Source organism: Agelaius phoeniceus, chromosome W, assembly GCF_051311805.1.
Source record: "Agelaius phoeniceus isolate bAgePho1 chromosome W, bAgePho1.hap1, whole genome shotgun sequence".
Classification (NCBI taxonomy): Eukaryota; Metazoa; Chordata; class Aves; order Passeriformes; family Icteridae; genus Agelaius; species Agelaius phoeniceus.
The window spans coordinates 1,335,794-1,357,986 of record NC_135301.1 but is presented as its reverse complement, the minus strand read 5'-3'; the positions used below and the strand labels follow the sequence as shown (position 1 = coordinate 1,357,986).

At 48.6% G+C, this 22,193-nt stretch overlaps 2 protein-coding genes across 2 annotated transcripts; both read right to left on the bottom strand.

Annotated features, from left to right (window-relative positions):
* Window positions 1–1,045: 1,045 nt before the first annotated feature.
* LOC143696569 (uncharacterized) lies at window positions 1,046–10,149 on the bottom strand. The gene is made up of 4 exons (XM_077193138.1): window positions 10,142–10,149; window positions 9,513–10,044; window positions 6,163–6,287; window positions 1,046–2,191 (listed from the first exon to the last, which is right to left on the bottom strand). The coding sequence occupies exons 1-4, from the start codon at window positions 10,147–10,149 to the stop codon at window positions 2,098–2,100; spliced, it is 759 nt and encodes a 252-aa protein (XP_077049253.1). The 3' UTR covers window positions 1,046–2,097.
* A 1,056-nt stretch (window positions 10,150–11,205) lies between these two features.
* LOC143696568 (SWI/SNF-related matrix-associated actin-dependent regulator of chromatin subfamily A member 5-like) lies at window positions 11,206–20,983 on the bottom strand. Its single transcript, XM_077193137.1, is given in 12 exon segments — window positions 11,206–11,396; window positions 12,356–12,488; window positions 13,763–13,885; window positions 14,504–14,617; window positions 15,156–15,266; window positions 15,500–15,619; window positions 16,005–16,149; window positions 16,608–16,744; window positions 17,993–18,145; window positions 18,234–18,553; window positions 19,799–20,025; window positions 20,856–20,983. Coding segments are annotated over 12 exon segments (1,887 nt in total). The 3' UTR covers window positions 11,206–11,220.
* Between the last annotated feature and the right edge of the window lie 1,210 nt (window positions 20,984–22,193).

The window sequence follows — 22,193 nt, the reverse complement described above, 5'->3', positions numbered from 1 at the left end:
GAAATATAGGGCCCCGGCCGGCAGCAACCTCCCTCACCCAACGCCGAGGAGCAAATGGCTCCGCCGGGGCCTCCCCGCGCCTTAAATCCCCCAAGGCCCCGCCCCGCGCAGCCGCACTGGGGTCCCTCACACCTGTGCAGACCCCGCCCCTCGCACCTGTGCCGGCCCCGCCCCCAGGGCCCCGCCTCCCCCCCGCCCCCCGCCCGCCCATAAATCCCGGCGGATCGGCGCCTGTCCCGTTTTCTGCGCGGGATGCTCATCCCGGGAGGCGGCGGGAGCGTCGGTCGGAGCGCTGTGCGGAGATCCGGATCGGGGGCTGCTGCTGGTGCTGCGCGGGGTCCACGGCGCTCGGCTGGGAGCGGGACGGGGATGGGGATTTAGGCCTGGGAATTCGTATCCTGGTCCTGCCGCTATTTCTTGTGGAAGCTGGGCCGAGCTGCTTCTTTCTCGGCGGGCAGGGTATGGGTGCCAAGGCCAGAGAATCGAGGTAGGATTGGGGCTGGGATCGGGACCACTATCGCTGCGGTCGGGAAAAGCCGCTCCGGGACAGGCGCTGCCGCTCCGGTTGCGGCCAGCGTGGGGCTGGGTCTCGCCGGGGCTCCAGGCACGCTCCGGCTGCGGCGGCAGGGAGCCGGTGCCGTGCCGCTGCCATGGCCGCCAGGAGGACGACGCTTCCCCGGAGCAGCCTCCGGATCGCGGCTGGCAGCGGGAAGGACACCGAGACCGCCCGTACCGGCCCCGGGACCCCATGGGCATCGCCGCTCGCTCAGCGCCGCCGCCCGCCCCGCGGGGCGCCCCCTGGCGGACACGGCGCCGCCCCGCAGCCCCCCCGGCCCGGTAACGCCACGAGCGCCGCGCTCCCCTACGAGCCCCAGCGCCCGCAGCCCCTGCTCCGTGCCCGCAGCCCCTGCTGGGGGCTGCAGCTTCCCAGCCACGAGCAGCCGCTCTGGGACGGCCGCTGGGGCCGAGGCGTTGCTGCTCCCGCTGCCATTGTGCCTGGGGTGGGACTGGAGCCCCAGGGAAACGCTAGGAAAAACCCCATGGGTTAAAAAACCAGTGCAAACGATTTGTTCTTTATTTCCAGAGCCGTGAGAATCATCAAGTCCAATGTGAGAAGTGACTGGCCCAGCTGTGCATCAAACCCAGAATTTTGGCCTTCTCAGCACCCTGCTCCAAACACCTGAGCCAATCCCAGGGCTGTTCCAAAGGCCCTGTGTGGGATGGCAATGACTGCTGCCACTAAGAGAACTCCTCTGCAAATGCAGCTCCTTCCCTTCTGCTACTGCTGCTTTGCACAGCAGCCCCTGCAATGGCTGTGGGGCAGAACTGGCTGGCACTCAACATGGCAGCACCAAACTCTTCCCCATAGCCCTGATTGTTCTGCCCTTGCCAGGATTTCCCCAGCAGCTGTAAATGTGCTCCCACAATGTCCCTTTGTTTCCCCAGGAAGAAGCCAACAAGACAAGCCCTGAGGGTTACCTTGCTCCGTGGCCAAAGCTCTTCTGGAGAGTGCCGGGGGGCGTTGCCTGCAGGTGAGTGTTGCCAGCTCCAAACCATGCTGGCTGCTGAGGCCAGGGCTGTTTTTCTGGCCCAGGGGCCTCAGTGTCTCCTGCTGGCTGCCAGCCATGCTCCTTGGTGTTCCCTGGCTGTGTCCCAGCTGGCTGGGAGCACAGGGCAGGAGGAGGCCAGGAGCTCCTGAAAGGCAGCAGCACCTCGTGTCTTTGGCATCTGCAGGGGAGGAGCTGTGCCTGCACTGTGGCTCCTGGGCCAGGGGCTGCTCTGAGCAGGCCCCTGGAAATGCTTCAGCCCGGACAGAGACCACCAGCAGCCCAGCAGGACCCCAAGGAGCAGCTGGCATTGCTGGGAATGGAGGCACGGGCCCTTTGCAGAGGGGCTCAGCAGCAACTCCTGGCTCAGAGCTCCCACACAGCTGCCAGCTGTGGCCCAGCCACCCCAAATCCCTTCCCTCCTCCCCAGCCTGAGGCCATCGGCCATCAGCAGCATCAAAGCCAAGGCCATCTTCCCCCACAGGTGTTCAATCCCAGGCAGCAGCCCTCAGAGGTACCTGAAAATCAGTGGGATGGAGTTCGGAGTTTTTCAGGGATCCAGCTGGAAGTGCAGAAGTGATGGAAAGCTTTCCCAGGTAGGTGCCACAGGAGGTGTGCTGAAGACAAAGCTGTGCATCCCTTTCCTGAGAGAAAAGAATTTGTAGAGGCCCCTGCTGAGGCTCTGAAAGGAGCTGAGCTTCTGCAGGGAGAGATGTCCCCCCCTGGGCACAGGGGCTGCCTCAGCTCAGGCTGGGAGCACATCTGGCCACTGCCTTCTCCTGCTCTAAACCATCCACTGGATCTTCTCCATCCTGGAGCTCAGGGGGGTGAAATGGGCTCCATTCCAGGCAGCTCTGGCCAGTGAGCCCAGGGACACCATTGGGCTGAGGGCTCTCAACAGCCACTTCTATGGAATAGAACCCTGGCCTTGGCCCTGTGCTGCTGAGCTTCCTTGGAAGCTCTGCTGGCTCCTGACACAGCTGCTGTCCAAGGCAGCAGCTCTGCATGGGAATGCCCACACTCCATGGGGCACTGGGAGGTTACTGCAGCGGGAATGGAGCAGGGAATTTGGGGCTATGGGTAGAATTCATCAGAACTGGCACAGCTGACAGGGAACCCCAAATCTGGGCACCATACAGAGAACAATCTTTGTCCTGCCCTGTCAGCTCCAACCCCTGGGCTGAGAAGTTTTGGGAATTAAATGGATGGAATGATACAAACCACAGCAAGTGGCATCACCCAGAGGGACAATCCGGGTCCCAGACAATTGCTCCACAATCCACTATGGGGGAAAACACCCTGTGCCTGCCAGGAGCTCTGACTCTGCTTCTCTACCAGCTCCTGAGCAGTGTCAGGGCCACCATGAGGGCCTTAAAATCCAAACAAACCCCCTATCCCACACAGTGAATAATCCAAATAAAGAAATGCATTCTTGTCATCAAAGCTCCAAACTGTGTCAAGAGCTCTGCCAACAAGTTAATGGGATTCCCAAGAATCTCATTAATGCTCTTGGTTTCAGTTTTATGTATTTTTAATCCCTCAGTGGGCAGCCTGTACATCTTATCCTGGGATTTAGAGGCTGAGCAGGGCTGGCTTTGGGTTGACCCCCACCTCTGGCCCCAGCCTGTGCAAACACACCTTGTGCCAGGCTGGGTGAACTCCTCACCTCAGCGTTTCCCTCCTAAATATCCCCTCCTTATCTCTCTGGAGATTCACTGACATTTTGCCCAAACCATGCACTCCTCACCTCCATGTGGCCTCCAAGTGTCCATTCTGTTCCTCACAGGTGCCCTGGTGCCACCGTGTTGGTCCCTTGGCCTTTCTCCAGCCCGAGGCTGCTCCTCTGCTCGCTCTCTGCAGTCTCATCCCACAGGGATCCTCTTCTCCCTTCCCTGCTGGCTGCTGCCAAGGAAGGAGGCCACAGGGAGTCTCCAGTGCTGCCCCCTCAGCCCTGGAGAGTCCTGGCTGTGGGCCCGAGGGGCCTGGGATTTCCCAGGGAAATTGTCTGCTCGTCTCCCTTCAATGACCTCAGCAATTCCCTCCAAAATGCCACCTCACTGCCCCTGACATCCCCTCACATTCCATTGCCCTACACAAACAGTTCTTGGATCCCCTCTAGATCACACCAGGTTTTCAGCCACATGAATGGCATCACCTGTGCCCACTGCTCGTTATTCACCCAACCAAAATCAAGAGCAAATGTTGGTTGGGCTTTAATAACAACTTGAAAGAACTTTACAGCACAATAAATCACCTTTTTCTTCTGTGGGTTTTTTTTCCCTTCAGCTGCTGGGCTTCCCTGTGAGGATGTGTGCTGAGCTCTGGGTGGAGGGGACTGTCAGGCTGAAGGGCTGTGGGTTTGTGTTCTTCTCCCTGGGCATCAGCCACTGCCCCAATCCCTTTGCCCAGGCTGTTCCCTGTGCCTGTGCTCAGGCTGGGGCAGCACAGGCAGACGCAGCTCTCAGCACTCCCTGCTCCAAACACAGCTCTGGCCTCCGCTGCAATCTGGCTCTGCTGGGAGGTTTGCTCCTAGAGAAATCCAAGAATTGCTCATGGCAATGTGGAGAATCAATCTCCACAAAGGGAGGTAAGGAATAAAATCCTGCTCTGGGAGCCCTTGGGATCTGCAGGGCTGCTGAGGGAAGGGGACATTCCCTGCCTGCAGTGCACACAGCCCCACCTGCAGCAGCCAGCCCAGCCTGCCAGCTGGGCTCTGCCAGCCCCTCTCTGAGCACCCTCCCTGTGCTGCTCCCTCTCGGTGCCTTTGGCAATCCCAGCCTGAGCCTGAGCAGCCCAAAGCTCTGGCTGGCAGCCCAGGGACAAAGGGACGCTCCCAGGGATGGGGCACATTCCCAGCAAACGCTCCCAGCAGGGCCCAGAGGCAGCCCTGGAGCTCCTGGCTGGGGCTGGCAGGAGGGCACAGCCCCCAGCTGGGCTGGCAGTGACAGCAGTGACAGCAGCCAAGTGCCACGCTCTGGTGGCACAGCACAGACACCCAGGCCAGCACTGCCCGTGGGAGGGGCACAATGAATGCTGCTCCCTGTGCTGCCCCATGCCAGCAGGAAAGCTCCAGGGGCATGGAAACTCCTGCCCCTTCCCCCCAGCCCAGATGAGCACTCCTCAGCTCCCAACACCCAGTTCTCACCTCCAGCCTGCTCCCGGGGCTGCTGCCACCTTCCTGACAAGGTGCCAAAGGCCCCTGGGCACAGGGCTCCCTCTGTGTCTCAGGGCTTGGGCACGGCAGGGACCAGGCTGCTCCAGCAAGGACAGCCTGGAAGCAGAGCAGATGTCCCAGGGCTGGCAACGGGCTGGGGACAGCAGTTCTGAAACCCAGAGTGCTGAAAACAGCCCCCAAAGTGTTCTATGGTCACACCTTGAACATGGCTCCAAAGGGCAGCAGCTCTGGTGCCAGAGCAGCACCTGCACCATTCCCTGTGCCAGCCCTGGCTCACTGAAAAACAAAACAAATCAACCACACCCAGGCCTTGTTTGCACAATTCCTGATCCAAACCCTCACCTTTCCTGCCCAGCACTGAGGCAAATCTGACACAGCATTGAGAAGTGGCCTTTGCTGAGAGCAGCCATCATCCCAGTCCTCCAGCCTTGGCAAGATTGTGCAGTGAATGGACCTCAGCTCTACTCCTAAACCTCAATTTCTGTCAGTTTTTGTTAGAAAGATACTGGACAGGAAATCATGCAGCAGAATTTGCAAATTGCACAAGGAATAACAAGGCCCAGAGCAAAGCCAACCACCCCCATCACTGCTGCACCCCAGTTCTGGGAGAAATGCTGATCTCATTTCTAAATACTGCCCTTCCCTCCCACTCAGTCCTTCCCTGCACATCCCTGCAGAGCATGGACTCCATCTTTTGCTGCCAACAGCACCTCTCCAGCCCAGAGCCCACTGCTCACAGACACAAACTGAGCAAGCCTAAGGCAATGTTCCCAGCAGCAGATGCAATTCCTGAACTCCCTTTTCCCTGGATTCTGAGCCCTTGCAGGAAACTCAGCTCAGCCCAGAGTCTGTTCTGCTTTCCCAGAGGGAAATACAGCCTGATGGGCCCCAGCTCTGGCACCACATTGCCCTTGTTCCTGCTGCCCTGGAAAGGCACAGGCAAAGCCAGTCCCTCAGAGCCCATCCCTGGGCCCCAGGAGAGCTGGAGCTGCTCCCAGATGCCAGGGCCCTGCAGGGCTGTGCTGACACGAGCACAGGCTGACCCCTGTGCCCAGCACCACCCCTCACTCTGCTCCCACGGCTCCCAAATGCTGCCAGCCCTGCCCCTGCCCCTGTGCCAGGGCCGTGCCTGCCCCCAGCCCCAGCAGAGGCTGTCACCCAGCCCTGCAGCGGCTGCCAGCCCTGGCAGAGCTGGGCATGCACTGAGAGCTCCCCAAGGAAGGCCCAGAGCAGCCCTGGGCTGCACAGACAATGCCCAAGCTGCCCTCAGGGCACAGCCAGCACCACAGCTCCAGCAGCCCCAGGGAACTCTGGCACTGCCTCTGCACCTCTGCCCTTCTCCAGCAGGCACAGCTGGGGCTGGGCTGGCAGCAATGGCATTGCCATGGCAGCTCATGCCAGCAGAGAGGAAAAGGGGAGCCCTGTGTCCCTCTGACTCACCCCACAGCGTGGGCAGGACCAGAGCCCTCCAGCGCAGAGCCCTGCTGCTGAAGCCTCTTGCCTTTGGCTGCTCCAACACCAAAGCTTCGGGCAAACGTGGCAGGAGTTGGATGATTTTTCCTGCCCTGAAAGAGAGGAGAAAAGAAAATTAAGTCCACTGTGCAAGTCCAAGGATCCCAGCTCTCCTAGCTCTGCTCTGCTGGCTCACTATGGGGTTTTACCCAGGAGAGGTGACACCAATTCAAACACAAACGTGTCCTTTGCCAGCACTTTTATTCCTGACTATTTCAGACAATGAAAGGATGCTCATTTTTCATCTTGCATTCTCTGCCTCATTTGAACAGAACCATTTTTATCCCAGAGCCCACGTGGCAGCCATTCCATCCTTTCCCATTGGACTTGGCACAAAGGAAGGGACACCCGGGATGCTGCACCACAAGAAATCCCAAAGAGAATCCCCTCCAAAACCTCCCAGGGAAAGGGTTTTTGCTTTTGGGACACAAGAAAGGCCTTGGGCCATTTGCACCCACATGGAAAGCCCACACTGAGCACTTGCTTTTAAAGATGTTGCACTTGAAGTTACAGACATGGAATTGCTCTGGGATTTGGCATTTCCTGCACCCACACAAACACATTCAAGGAATTAAGCGCAGAGTCCTGAAGTTTGGTTATTCCAGTGCTGTTTTGGTAGTGCCACTTGACACACCAAAATCCACAGCAACACTTCAAAAAATGCAAAGCAACTTTCACCCCCACAGCCCCCTTCCTTTCCATTTTGCAGTTTTGGGCTCCTCTTAAGAACAGCTTAAAGAAAAGAAGAGAAAAGGCCAGGACCTGCTCCCAGCCAGTGCCCCAGCCACCTGTTTGCCAGAGATTCTCCTTACAGCTGATGGCTTTTCTAAGAAAGCTCCAGCTCAGCCTTATCACAATCCCCTGGCAGCCCTCACCACGAGCCCCAAAGGCCAGGGCACATCTGTGTGCTGCCTCAGGAAGCTCAGGGGCTCTCTGGGGGACAAAACCTGGTTTGGGCCCAGAGCTGACTCTGCTCCCTGCTGGCTGAACTGTGCAGCTGTGGGATGCAGCTGGGTGCTGCAGGGCAGAGTGTGTCACCCTCTGTGCCAGCCAGGCTCCAAAGGCAGCCCTTGGTGCCCCAGCAGCGCTGCTGGAAGCGCTGGCAGCGCTTGGCACAGATGGGATGGAGCCTTCCCACAGCTCTGTGCCCTGGCACCGAGGCTGGCACAGCAGAGAGGCCGATGGCAGCAGAACAAACCCAGCTGGCTTTCCATGGGCACTGATGGCACTGAGAGCCCCAGGCCAGAGCTGCTCCCTGCCCAGCCCAGGAGCTCCCAGTGCTGCTGCAGGGCACGGGCTCTGAGGGAACCCTGCAGCTGGGACAGGAACGCAGCAGCGACAATTCCCAGGCACAAAGAGATCCCCACCTGCTCCAGCAACTGAACCTCTGGGGCTCAGCCCCACGGGCTGTCCCTGCTCCAGGCAGGAGGAGCCACACAGCCCCCGAGGCTGGGCTCACCCCCTGCCCTGCCAGCAGGAAACAAGGGCTTCATGAAGCTTGGGGACACCTTCTGTCCCCAGAGGGCTCTGACACAACATCCAGCAGTGTGGATCTTTAATAAAGACACCTCGGACCTATCCTTGCCACACACTCGCCTTTGTTATTGCCTCACAGTCTCTGCTTTAAAATGTTTTGCTATTACAAGTGTTTAAACAAGACTGACAGTGAGCCCTGCACCCTTGCCGTGCTCCAAGCCCGAAGGCAGAGCTGGATATCCTCACACTCATCCAGCCTGAGGGAGCTGCTGCAGCATTTAAAACATTTACAAACCACCCCTGCCCTGAGGCTGTGCAGCCCTGGGAGGTGCCTGGGTGCCAGCCCAGCATTAGAGATGGGACATCAGGAGAGCGAGCAGACAACGCCCACTGCAGCCTCTGCACTCTCGGCACTGCAGCTGCACGATCCTCACTGCTCAGCGACTCTCAGCTCTGATTCCAGGACTCCCGCCAGGAAACTGAGGGCCCTTTCCAGATGCAAATCCCCACAGAGCCACTGCTCTCCTCTCCACCCACCCTCCTGCTCCACCTTTTACCCCTTTGGTAGCCACCACCCCACCCAGGACACAGAGGAGGCTCTCGGGTGCCAACTGAGACCCAAATCGATCCAGGTGCCTCAGGAAATAAATACAAACCAACTCCTCCCTTCTAGGCTAACAAAATGTCCTGGTGCCCAGTTCCTGTTTCCTAAGGCAAAACCCACGCATCAGGGGAAAATGGCAAGTCCCAAACCCAACCAAACCCGGTTTGGCATCGGTTTCCATCAGGACCGTTCAGGTTTCCCAGTGCCCCTCAGCTGCAGCCACAGGAGCAGCTTCTCTCTGGGACCCAGGGGGGTGGGCACAGGGACACCCATCCCGCTGCTTCCCGGCAAACAGAGCTCAGCCCAGCCCAGAATGGAACAGAACAAATGCAGTTCTTGCCCTTGCCATTTATGTCTGAGCTCTGGCACGCTGTTATTGAGCACAAAACTCCCGAGAGGGGACAGTCTGTAACTACTGCTCTGGATCAAGGATCATCTGTCAGTTCGTGTATGCACTGCACAGCTTTCATAAACAGCACTGTAACAGACACTAGTTTAGACTATAATACTATAATAGACTATAATAGAGACTGTGAAATGTTCAAATGCTTTTACACGTAAGGAACTCAGAAAATGGTGTCAGATAATGAGGTGATTTCCCACAGCTGGGGACAATCTTATCTGAAACACAAGATAACAGAAACAGAAACCAGAGCACTGAAAAAAAAAAGGAAAAATTTACTGACCCTCGTTATCAAATAGCGAGGGACTGAAAATAAGACAGGATGGCACCACAGGAAGAAATAAAGTATATTGGTTTAATCCACAAGATGGCGCGAAGGTTCCAACCAAGCAAAAGAACATCTAAACTGAAAAGGACTCTTGGAATATGTATAAACTCTAATGAATATGCACACCCCACTGCAATGGAACAGAATCTAGAGAACACGGTTTAAGGGAACCGGGTGCTCCTGGCAAACAGCCAAGCACCCCAGCGCTGCCTTTTATCCCTTAACAAACGTGTAAAAATTCTAGAGAGTGAACTCTGTTTCTCACCCAATAAAACGCTGTTCCCGCAGCTGGGACGAGCCCCACCTTCATTCCACGGCACACGATCCCAGAGAGCCGCAAGGCCCGGGACAGAGCCGTGCCACCCGCAGCGGGTCCCACGCAGCAGCGCCCAAAGCAGCCCCGGCCCCCTGTGGGTGCCCCCGGCCCCGGTGCCCCCGGCCCAGCTCCCTCCCCTCCGGCCGCTCACCTGAGGGCACCGCCCGCTGCCTCCCGGCGCTGCTGCCGAGCCGAGGGCATTGTCCCCGCTCCTGGCCCAAAGGCCGCGTTCTGCGCTGCAGGGCGCGCTCCGGGGGACGCGGGGCCGGGCAGGGACAGGGTGAGCCGGGCTGAGGCGGCTGTCCCAGCGCTCTGTCCCCTCCCGGGGCTCAGGCCGGGGAGCGGGGCCCTGCCAGCGGCCGCCATTGCAGCGCGGAGCAGAGTCAGGTAGGGCCGAAGAGCCGAGTGTGGCCGAGTGGAGCCGACAACAGCCGAGTGTGGCCGAGTGGAGCCGACAACAGCCGAGTGTGGCCGAGTGGAGCCGACAACAGCCGAGTGTGGCCGAGTGGAGCCGACAACAGCCGAGTGTGGCCGAGTGGAGCCGACAACAGCCGAGTGAGTCTGGCCGAGTGTGGCCGACGACAGCTGAGTCTGGCCGACAGCAGCCGACAACAGCCGAGCCTACCCGAACGGCCGACTCTGGCCGCGATTTGCCGAATCCATCCGAGCTTAGCTGAGGTGAACTGAACAGAACGCGACGGAACCGCGTTCAGCCCAACCGAACTAGATAAGCCCGACCGAACTAGATAAGCCCGACCGAACTAGATAAGCCGAACCCACCTGAACATTACGGCGTCGCTCACTCACCCATCTCTCAGTGTGGACAGGCACCCTCAGCTCCAAGGAGCCGTGCAGAACGAGCGCTCTGTCCCTTGGGAAGCACGGAGTGATCAGCCCCAGGGACAGGAAAGTACAGACAAATGCCGTGGTCAGCCCTGAGGATTCAGGAGGATTCCAAGCCAGTGGCCCAGAACCTGCCACAATTCTATCTACAATTGCAATGTAATTACGGTGGGACAGTGCCAGGCTGGAGTTCAGAGAGCTCAGCCGTTCCACCGGGGCTGGGGACATGACTGAGGGGGTTTTGTGTCAGTCTGATGGCCCTGAGCAGCATCAAGAACCAAAAGGAAATTTTACAGAAATGTTTTGAGATGGATTGCCCCAAAAACTTGGGCTGCTTCTAGGGGGACAAAAGATTGAAAAAGCTTTCTGTTGAATTCCTGTCAGAAAGTCCAGACCCACTGGTTCAGCTATGGAAGGGATGGATATGATGCACCACAGAAAGAGACAAAAGCAGAAATGTTAAAAGGTCTATCTCCCATCCTTCCCCAAGACTGTTGGATCAGTCTTTTTTAAGTGCTCTCTAATCTGATGTTTCTAACTCCCTCTGTCTTCTGCCATCTCTACCTGTTTCTACTTTACTCCAATTCTCTCCACCTGTTTTCCTATGTTTCTCTCCCCCCTATTGCTCTACCCACCTACCTCTCTCCCTTCTCTTCCTCCATTTCTCTCTCTCCCTCTCTCTATCCCTCTCCATCCCTTTATCTCCCCCATTTCTCCCTCTCTCCATCCCCCTCTCTCCATTTCTCTCTCTCTCTCTTAATTTCAGTTCCACGTGTCCAGAAGGAACTGTGCTCCTCCCCAAGGCCTGTACTATGTGGAGTTACACAGCGCTCTGAACTGTGTGCTGTAATACAGAAGACTGTTACAAACACCAGGGTAGACCATAGCTAAGGGTGTCATCACAGCACTTCCATGGGATGGAAAAGCCATAGGAAGAAATTGCTGAGTGCTATGCAAAGAGACCAATGTCATGCCCAAGATGTCTTCATACATCAGCAGCACTGGTCAGACAGGGGTCATGCATCTCCCCTCACTGGCACCAGGAAAAAAAAAAAGAAACTGAGCAAACCCACCTTTGTATCGAGAGCCTTTTTTATGCTGATTCGTCTCTGAATTCTAGCTTCTCCTCTTTCAATCTGAGCCATGATCTTCTCTATGTCTTGGAGTTCATTGCATCTTTCCCAGAACACAGCTAAGAAAAGAACAACTTCTTAGTATCTTATCATGCATTGTAAAAGTCAGAGGTTTAACCTTAAAAAAAGGATGTTAGCTGTTCCTTCCTTTTACCAGAGCTTACTGCTGTGTAACAACAGACATGCCTTGAGCTGGTAAGAAACCTTCCCTTCCAGCTACCATGTGCTGCAGTAGTACAAATGCTGTTTTGAAGAGGGTAGATATAGGAATCTTCAGTTTAAGTGAGGTACAATACAGGCCAGTAAGACTTTTGTGTGTCAGTCTCCTCAAAGGAAACAAAGCTTCTTCAAATGAAAACGGATGTAACAGAATACAGTTTTATCAATAGAAGCAAGAGGGCAACTGAGTGCCTGAAGACAAGCAAGTGCCTGAAAGACCATTAGGTGTTTAAATAAGGGGTTTTTGTACAAGATTTTTGCACATTTTCAACTTGCTCTGTACCTTTAGAAATGTAGTGCCAGGACTTTGCAGCTACACTACAGTGGAAAAAAATCTCTTCTAATGCGAGGTTAAGACTCAGGTTACCAGTGGTGGCTGTAGGTTCAATCGTGATGTATTTACTGAGTTCTGCTCTCGAGGAGGAGGTAAAGGTTAACTTCTCATTAATGAATACAAGGAAAAGGGAAATCTCTTCAGCTAAGCAGTGTTTCTCAGCATTTCCCTTTGCAAAAATTAACAAGAACTGAAGACAGTGCTACCCAGTTAGATTCAGGATACAGTGAAGTGGCTCAGCAGGAGTTTAGGTGTGCATTTTAGTACAGCCTTAGTTGTGCAGGCAGTAATGATGGTAAAAGACAGAGCAGCAGATCCAAAATACATCAATATAATTCTACCCCAAAAATCTTAGAACAGCAGTGTAAGAAATTCTCAGCAGTAGGATGTTACCATGTTCTTAGGCAGTTCAAATGAGCCAAGCAGAGTTAGATACTCTCAGAGCTGAGTACAGAATTAAGTTACCTGAATACTCAATGACTTCCTCTGGGGTTTTTCCTTCGACTTCTCGTGCTATATTTTCAATGTCATCACGGCCCCACTTCTCATTGGCTTTGAGGAACTGGTTGAAATCTCTCTTATTCCAGTTAGTGAAGCCCTATACAGCAATCAAGAGGAAACATTGCACAGAGGTTCAGGATTTGTCCATCTCCGAATTTGATTCAACTGGTTTCTTGAAATTGCCTGTAACACTTCCATCATTCCACAGTGTTAAACCTTTTCTTTCTCTGCAGTTTAATTTAGTAGAACTCTTTTTATACTGCAGTCACTGTAATTTAGTAGAACTCTTTTTATACTGCAGTCACTGTAGTCTCTCTATTTAAATACTGCAAAATGACTAGCACTAGTTCTTTATTTACCTAGTAATTTCTGGTAAGTTTTCAGCTGAAAAATTAATCCCTCCTCCTAAGAGTCTCTCTGTGGGATTACTTTCTAAGAAAAAAAAATTGCTCAAGTGAAAGTAGTGTAATGGCTTTTGTTTTGTCAAAAAGGCCCCCCCAAGTGCCTCACAGACACCCTCAGCCATTGCATCATTGCAGTGACCACTGCATGGTCACTCTCCCTCAGAAGGACTAAAGCCACCTTGTGATGGTGATTTTCAGCAGAGACACAAGTAGCACTGCTGAAGTCATGAGCTAAAGTAGGTTCATTTCATATTACCAGTAGCTTTTACAAGTAGTGGGAAGTAGCAAGTTCTGCCAGCCATGTTGTGATTTAGCCACAGCTTACTGGACTGTACTGATTCCTGACCTCTGTGATTCTGGTGTCTCCACAGTGAGCTGTTCCAGCTCATTACTACGCAAGCAAGAAATCCTGTCCTGTAATTCCGATCCCCTGCCAAAATACAACGTGTAAATAAAATATCCAAATAAGGCATATCAAGCATTCACCTGGTTTTAAATTATTTAAATATACAGGCTTCCTAATTATATACTTATTCAGCTCACACCCTCTTTTAGTGAGGGGAACTATCCACTACCAGATGTGGTTTAGGAAAACTGACTGTTCAGACCCCAGGATTCACTTCCATAAGGGTGTGAAACTGAGGCAGAATATGTGCATTAAATCATGTGGAATGCAGCACACCCAGCTCTGCAGCCATTCTGCAAGGTTTCATGGAAAGACATCACAGTCTATAGTGAATGCCAGACTAGGATTCAGGAGAATCCTTGGTGCACATTCCTCAAAGATATCCTATGACATAGGCCTATGACAAACCTAATGCTGGAAACTCTTTTCAGTCTGAACCAAACTGTGCAGATGTGTTAACTACGGCACATGCCGATCAGTGACCAAGAAATGCTCCCATAATGCTGTGAAACACAAAACAAGCTTTGGCTGATTTCAGTCTCACTGAAGAACCAACAATACCTGGGTTAGAAGTTTCTCTTTTTCTTCCAGTTCTTCATCATTAAGAGGTTCAGCCTCATCAATCTTAAGCTGCTCTTCCTTTTGTGCTTGGGCTGCATTTGGGAGATCAGGATTACGAGGTACCTGAAAGGTTTTGCACTTTGTAAAACTGAATTAATTTTTCACAGATAATTACTAATTGTCACCTTTTTGTTAATATAACCTAATAGCTTCGACAGCTGAACATGATTTTATTTCATTTAAATTACTGTGAAAGGCTGGAAAAGTACTTATTCTCCTACTGTTGCATTAAACTGTTCCATTGCAAGAATTTAGAGAATAACACAGAAGGGACTGGACCTTAAAGATCACCTCTTTTCCAAGCCCCTGCTATGGGCAGGGCCACCTTCTGCTTAGACAAGGATGCTCAAAGGCTCGTCCAACGTGGCCTTGAACACTTCCAAGCAAGTGGAATGTGGGTCATCCACAGCTTCTCTGGGCAAATTGTGCCAGTGCCTCACCACACTCACAGTGAAGAATTTCCTTCCAATATCCAACCCAAACCTGCCCTCTGTCAGTTTAAAGCTGCTCCCTTGTAAAAAGTCCCTTTTCAGCTTTCCTGCAAGCCCCCTCTAGGTACTGAAAGGCTGCAATTTGGTTGCTCCAGAGCCTTTGCTTCTCCAGACTGAACAATCCCAACTCTCAGCCTTTCCTCCTAAGAGAGGTGCTCCAGCCCTCTGGTCAAGGAAATTCTTCAGTTACCTTGTAACCAATTGTTTTCCTGTCGTAGAGAATCTCTTTTTCCAACAGTTCAAACAGGCGAGGAGGAAAGAACTGGAAGTCCTGTACATTTGGCTGTTTTGGAGGCCGTGGAGCCTGAAACACAAAGCTTGCATTTGCTCCCTTTCACATCCAGAATCTGCTTGCTTGTAAGAAGTAATTTAAGTTTATGAGCAAACAAAAAGCATTATTGTTACAAAAATGCACTGTCTTAACTTGGGGGGAAAAAAGTCACACCATGCAAGACACACCAACCACCACAAAGAATTCTAAAAGTAAAAGAGCAGTGAGAGAAGGGGAAGAGAGGTCTTTTGGGAGGAGGTGGCTGGTGAAAAAGTCACACGTGTTTAAAGCATTAATCTTCCACAGGAAAATTTACAGCTGCTTAAATAAGAACCAGAAAAAACTTGATCTTAGCCTCCCTAACGTCTTACAAGTTTCATACTGTTCTTATTTTTTCTCACAGAAGTTTGTCTCAAGTCTTTTGGAAATTTTTTCTAAATTTAGATAGTCCCTCCACTTTATAAAAGTGAACAGAGCAGTTTTTATGACTCAAGACCTATTTGTTGCTTAGAGCTTCAGCCATTTACCATACATATTGAAAAACTTTATTTCTTTTGATTAGTCAACTCACCTTGGGTGCTTTTGGTTCACTGACTCGAAGAGCCTCTCTGAAGTAAGCATCCACAGCATAATTGGCTTTTCTTTCTCTTTTAGGGGGTTCAATCCACTCTGTAAATGCCAACTATAAAAACAAAACCCATCACCCCCAAAACCAAAAATTATGTCTTGCAAGATCATGAGACCAGCTACAAGTTTTATGTAAAATTAGATCTACATCTACTTCATTATAAGTGTTATAAGTGTTATTTAAACTATTTTCATAGATGACACTGTATTTTACCCAATACCTCTTAAATAAGTATGACTAAAACATGCAATTCAGGGCATTCCTCCAAAAGAAACTTAAAACATTACCTTCTGTTTTTCTCTGTAGTCTTCCCCTTCAAAATTATACACGCTAGATTCAGTATCCATAGTAAAATTCCTAAGGGAGCTTTCACCCATCTTTGAAAGTTTTTCATTCATTTCCGCAGTCTTGGACAGGGGATACAGAAAAGAATAGTAGCCATTTGGATGGTACTTCATTATTTAACATCTCATTCCCAGATAGAACGGGAGCCATTTTGGAAGGCACGTCATTATTAAACACCTCATTCCAGAAAGGAGCCACTCTGAAAGGTACTTCATTTTAAAACATCCCATTGCCAGAAAGAAGAGGAGCCATTCTAGAAGGTACTTGACTATAAAACATCTTATTGACAACATCAGAAAAAACAGACACGATTGAGTAACACAAAAACCCTCTACAGCAAAAACCCCTTTTCTCTCCAGCTTGGAACCAAGTTATCATCCAGAGACTCACTATCTTGCCATCACATTCAAATCTACAGGTGAGCTTCCCCTTTTCAAACCTTCTCACCTTCTTTGCCCCTCTTTCCAAAATGTGATCAATATCTTCATCTGTAATCTCACTATCCTTTGAAGCAAACACGTGTGTTGCTCCATGTCTGATCATTTGCAGCATTTCATCCTTTCCAAGTTTATTCAGGTTTTGATCCACCAATCTTCCTAAAGATAAAAATGCTTGAGGATAGCAACTCACTGAAGAGTTTATGTTATGGAAGGAGCAATACAGGATTTTCTCCCCCTTATATTTCCACATACAAACTACATATTACTGATTCCAAGCAAGTCAACTAAGGTTACCTTACTTTTCTCTGTCTATTAGAAAAAGGAAAGGCATTCATTTAAATTTAAAGTGAAAGAAGAAACTGAGTGCTTTAAAAAGTCAAATATGACTATACCCCACTAGGCAGGTAAGCAAAAAGTTAGTGAGGAAATGCCTACTCCTACAGTAAAACAAATTTCCAAGTGGATGAGGCCTTTGCACATGAACTCCCTTCAGAGTTCAGATGAGGCAAAAGCAACACTCCCACTGGTTCTTACTGGCTGATTCCACCATGATTTACAATGGGAGAAGAAGGGAATTTCATCCTAGATCCGAAGTGCCTTCATATAATACTTGCCTTGCTGGATGACTATGGAATCCAGGCGCAGTTTCATTTCTGCACGCTCCACTATCCTTTCCTCCACGGTATTGTCTGTAATAAACCTGAACACACGGACAGTCTTGGTCTGCCCAATTCTGTGCGCTCGATCCTGCCCAAAACAGTAACAAAAAAGTCAGCACTTGCCTTCCAGCATGACTACATAATGAGGTTTAAGATCTTCATTATTTACAGCACAAATCTACAAAACAGAACAGCACAGGTTACTAAAATGTTTACAGCTATCCATGGCTACCCAAGATATTACATTTTTATCTACATTGCAGGTTTGGGGTTTTTTTTTTCAATAACACTGACAGTGAGTGTGTCTCTATGTGTCATAGCTAAAAAACAGCAGGATTTGGGGTTTTTCATTAAATCACACACAGAGGAGAAGATTTGGATGCTTCTGACCTTAAGCAACCTTCTGTAGAATCAAAGCATGAAGAAATCATCTCTCTGCTGACCAAAAGCTGCCTTTCTCAAAATCCTTCAGTAGTGCCATGAATAGTTCAAGAAAAATACAATAACCCTGCCTCTCCTGACTAGTGAAACATGAACCACTGTGAGAATCAGTATTCTCAACACACACCTGTAGTGGTAGCTGGTACTGCCTCATTTGAGCTATTAGACACCAGTTCCTTCATTCTTTTGAAGTGATTTTTGCTAGAGTACTTGAGACCCACAGATTAACTGAAATAATTTAAGACATTTCCAAGACTTCTCTCTGAAAGGCCTCATTTGTCAAAAAAAAAAAAAAACAACCAAAAAAAACCCAACCAAAACTCCAAAAGTCCACTGGCAGTTTTTAGATAGCTTTGCTTTCTTAGGTGGTCACTAATGTCCTTGACATGTATCCAGGATGGAGATGCATCCACATCTACTTAAAAAAACCCCTAAGGATAGTTACTAAAATGAGATCCTTTCATTACCATCACCATAAAAGCAGTTTTTGAAAACTTTAATTCAACTCTTCTTTATCTCATTTTCAAGATCGCAGGAAAAACAGTGAAAACACATTCACCTCCACTCCCCACAACAGCTTTATAGTTTTGGGATTAACAACCTAGATTTAATTCATTTTTACTTACTCAAGTAGGCTATTTGCATTAAACAATACTATGAGGTGTAGCACACACCCAGCATTTCCCACTACATAAAACACTGTATAACCCAAATGTGACTGAGGACTAATGGTTCCACACAGTGGAAGCTGCACTTGAACTGAAAATTAGTCTTACAAATCCTGCTCCTGTGCTAAAATGGGAAAATACCAATTTATTTTGGAAGTACACATTTCTAGCAAAGTACTGTGAGAAAAAGAAAAACAAAACCCCATAATTTCCATCTGGAATCTTACCATAGCCTGGAGATCTACTTGTGGATTCCAGTCTGAATCATAGAGAATTACAACATCAGCAGTAGCCAGATCGATTCCAAGACCTCCTGCTCAGGTACTCAACATGAACACAAATTTTGAGCTGTCAGGATCATTGAATGCATTAATGGAAGCCTAAATCAATGAAAAGAATGTATCAGTTAAACAAAATGTTTTACAAGTAGTATTTTTACATAAATACAATCCCTGAAGTTGTAAATACCTGTCGCTCATTGTGAGGAGTTTGTCCATCCAGTCTGCAATATTCGTAATTTCTCCACATACAGTAATCTTCCAAAATATCTAGAACTCTTGTCATCTGCCTGAAGATTAGAACCCTTGAGCCTGTTTGGGTAAAAAGGTTTCTTATGCTTTCACCAAAATGTAAGATTAAACAAACTCTCCAAGTCTGCACTACCAGAAAAGGAAGGAGGGCAATTCCATGTACTAAGAAGAAAAGTCGTTTGAATTTCAGACCCAAACTACAATGCAGGGCTGCAGCTGCTGCTGCCACAGCACATCCATGCCATAGGACACGTTTGTCTTACCCTGATATGTCACTGTCTAATTAATGGCTGGCTTCTCCTTTTCATTTTGTGTTGTACTCCCCAAGGAAAAGTTCCCAGACATGGCAGAGTAAGATGGTAGCACAAATATAAAAACATTATCAAGTATAAATAATAAAATTTTGAAGTATTTGATTGTTTTGGATTTAAGATCTCTAGAAATAAAGTGAATTCTTCTTAAGTACTTGTCAGTTTACTGCCAAGAACAACTTAAATAAAAAAAAAAAAAGAAAAGGTTCAGTACTTTATGCATATACACTCAACCATTTCCAGTCTACTGGAGAAATTTAAGTAAAACACAGGATATAACAAAGTTTCTACTTCCTTTTGTCCTTTGGACTCAAGGGTTAATACTGAACTCTCTTGTTTAAGATGTTAATTTGATTTGAGACCAGTCCAGTATTAATTACAACACCTCATCAATAAACCTGATATCAGGAAGAAACCAAGATCAAAAAAGCACAGTAACCACTGAATTGCTTGGTTTTCAGTCTTGAGTTATACAGTCACAGCTGCTTGGATGATACCTAGATACAAAGTACAGTTTACTTCTATACTACAGAAGGTTGAGGTTTGGACGTGGTTTTGTTTTCCTGCAAAGTGTCCCCACTCACAAACCTACATCCAACTTCTTTAGCAAAGTTACTACTGTAAGCATACTCAAAAAATAGTGAGCTAAAAATTTATTCCAGTGTCAAAAACTCTGTTGCAAGTGACTTTTACAGTAATCCATTTCAAAGCTCAAATAACTTTAAAACAACTCAAGAGTTCCCCCATGTCTGAGTGTTTATAGAATACACAGAAAAACCTCAGGTACTGTTCAAAATCACATCCAGCAAGAAAGACCAACATTTCACACAGGATTTGACTTGAGCTATGTATGAGGACTCTGAATCTGAAATGGTCCTTCATGGCAAATCAAAGGCGTGGCTAAAATACTACATAATTATATTTCAGATAGCTAAGAAAACTATGAAAGAAAATCTAAAGCCCCAATCAAATGATGTTTTTATGGTGTGAACTTAGCTGCGATGAAAAAGTGGGAAAAAAAAAGAAATCAAAACACTTCAACACAAAAAGCCATAATGGACTATTGATCCAAGCTGGTATCATACTAGAAACCAACAGTAATCCTGGCTAAAGTCCGCTGGGTTTTGCTCAGAATACACAAAAATATTACTGAACCAAAAAACTCTCAAAACCCCAGAAAGGAGATGTATACCTTGTTCTTTCAACTTAGGCAGCAATTTGTCTAGAAGTACCATTTTGCCACTGTTAGTGACCAAATGCATGTCTGTTGTGTAAGGTGGGCCAGGCTCTGCTCCATCAAAGAGGTACGGGTGATTGCAGCATTTCCGCAGCTGCATCAGGATGTTCAGCAGTCTCATCTTGTCCAGCTTCCCAGCTGAGTTCAGGATATCTATATCCTTCATCAGGATTCGGGTATACCTACAGCACGGAAAGAAAAAAACCCTTCTGTTCACTCTAAAATGAAGCTGGGGGATGACTTACAAGCTGCATCTTTTGCTGGTGCAGAGGGAGGAGGAGGAAAGGTTTGAATACATGTAAGCCAGGAAAAGCCTGTGGGAGACAGAACCTGCCCTCAGCATCATGGCAGCCATGGGACATGGTTTGGGTGTCATTCTTTTGCCTCTGGGCAAGTCAGAAATGTAGCACAGACTCACAGAATCGATTGGGTTGCAAGAGAACTCTGAGATCATCAGTTCCAACCTTAGGCTAAACACCACCATCCACTGGGTGCCACATCCAGCTGTTTCCTCAATACCTCCAGAGATGGTGAATCCACCACCTGTCTGAGCAGTCTATTCCAATGCTTGACAACCCTTTCCATTAAGAGATTCCTCCTGATGCTTGACCTGAACCTCCCTTGGTGTAGTTTGAGGCCATTTCTTCTTGTTCTGTTGCCTGGGAGAAGAGGCTGATGACCCCCTCGGCTGCACCCTCCCATCCAGGAGTCGTGCAGAGCAAAAAGGTTCCTCCTGAACCTCCTCTCCTTTAAGCAAGAAGTTAAGCAAGTTTTCATAAGTCTTTAGGCTACAAATACTGTCTAAAGCTCACCCTTCTCTTCATTTAATCAGGTAAATCTCCCTGACATGCATGGTTCTGTCATAGCAGTGTCAGAAAGAAACAGGAATAAACTGGGAGTATACCAGAGAGAATAAATTGAGTTCTACACAACCTCCAAGTCACAGACAGCACATTCCTTCTGAGCCTGAACCACAGCCCAGTCAAGCACATGCATTAATTACCATTCTCACTGCATTTTGCTGAGGCCCACATAAATTTTAACTTCCTTCTTTGGAGGCAAGCTTTTCTCCACATCAGCCTTGATGCGACGGAGAAGGAATGGTCGTAGCACCTGAAAGAGGTTCACCATTAAATGCATTTTGGAAACTGAAACACTGATCAGGTCAATGGATGAAGCAAAGAGCAGATATTCTCTATCACAGATACATGATCTAGTGTTAGACAATCTGAAAAAAAAAAAGCAACCTCTATGGAGAAATTATTTGCTATACATAGGATATACATGTGCTTTATTTGAAAGACTCAAAGATTAGGTCAAAATGATCTTTGACATGGTTCTGTGTCCTTGGACTTAATTTTGCTTGACTGAAAAGTTGTGGAATAATCTCTCTCATCCTAATAGTCTATCATAAGAAGTATTAGAAGAACTGTTTGGGATTTAACTTAGGTAAATGTAACCCTTGTATAAAAGGCAAAAGGACTCACCATAGGAAGGCGCTCCACCAGTTTTTGATCCCCTAGACAGTTGTTGGTATCAAATCACGAATCAAAATCCTGTATCAACAAAATCATTGGTTTATAAGAGGCTTCCTTTCAAGGTACAATAGCATCACAATGGTGAACAAATACAACTCTCATATGGCCAGGAAGTAAAAGAACAAATGACCTTATTTGGCCTATTTTATGAAAAGCTTTATAACAAACATTTCCAACTCAATCTATCACTTATCAGTAACTGACACCACTAACTATACATATCCAGGTCTACTTTCAAATTGGGAAAACCAGCAAAATTAATTTGATTCAGAAACAAAAGACTTACTTCAGCTGAGTTAAAGACATCTGGCAAAAGGAAGTTGAGAAGTGCCCAGAGTTCATGTAATTTTGTATGTAAAATGTTGTATGTAAAATCATGTAAATAAAATTGTTCTGAAGTGGAGTTCCAGTTAATAGCAGTCGGTTGGTAGTCTTGAATTCCCTTACAATTTCTGATAACTGAAGGACAGTGAGACATGTCCAAATATCAAACATATATATTTAAACATTACTAGTCCCTACACCATCAACTAAATAACCCACACAGATCTCTTGCTTAGTGTAAAATAAATTACCTTTGATTTTTCATTTTTAATCCTGTGGGCCTCATCTATAACAAGGTATCTCCAGTTGAACTTTTTGAATACTGACTTCTCTTTGATAAGCATTTCATATGATGTTACACAGACATCCCATTCTCCAGGCAGCAACACATCTCTCACAAAGGCAGCCTAGGTAACAAGGTGACAGCTGGTAACTGAGGCTTTGTCAAATTTAAAGGGAGTTAAGTTCCACTTTTTCCACAGGGAAAA

What these genes read in the sequence shown, in the direction of transcription:
- LOC143696569 (XM_077193138.1), bottom strand. An exon ending in GCAGCGGGCGGTGCCCTCAG is followed by an intron (nt 6,288 to 9,512) that starts GTGAGCGGCCGG and finishes CCTCTCTTTCAG; the next exon opens with GGCAGGAAAAATCATCCAAC. An exon ending in GGTCCTGCCCACGCTGTGGG is followed by an intron (nt 2,192 to 6,162) that starts GTGAGTCAGAGG and finishes CTTTTCTCTCAG; the next exon opens with GAAAGGGATGCACAGCTTTG.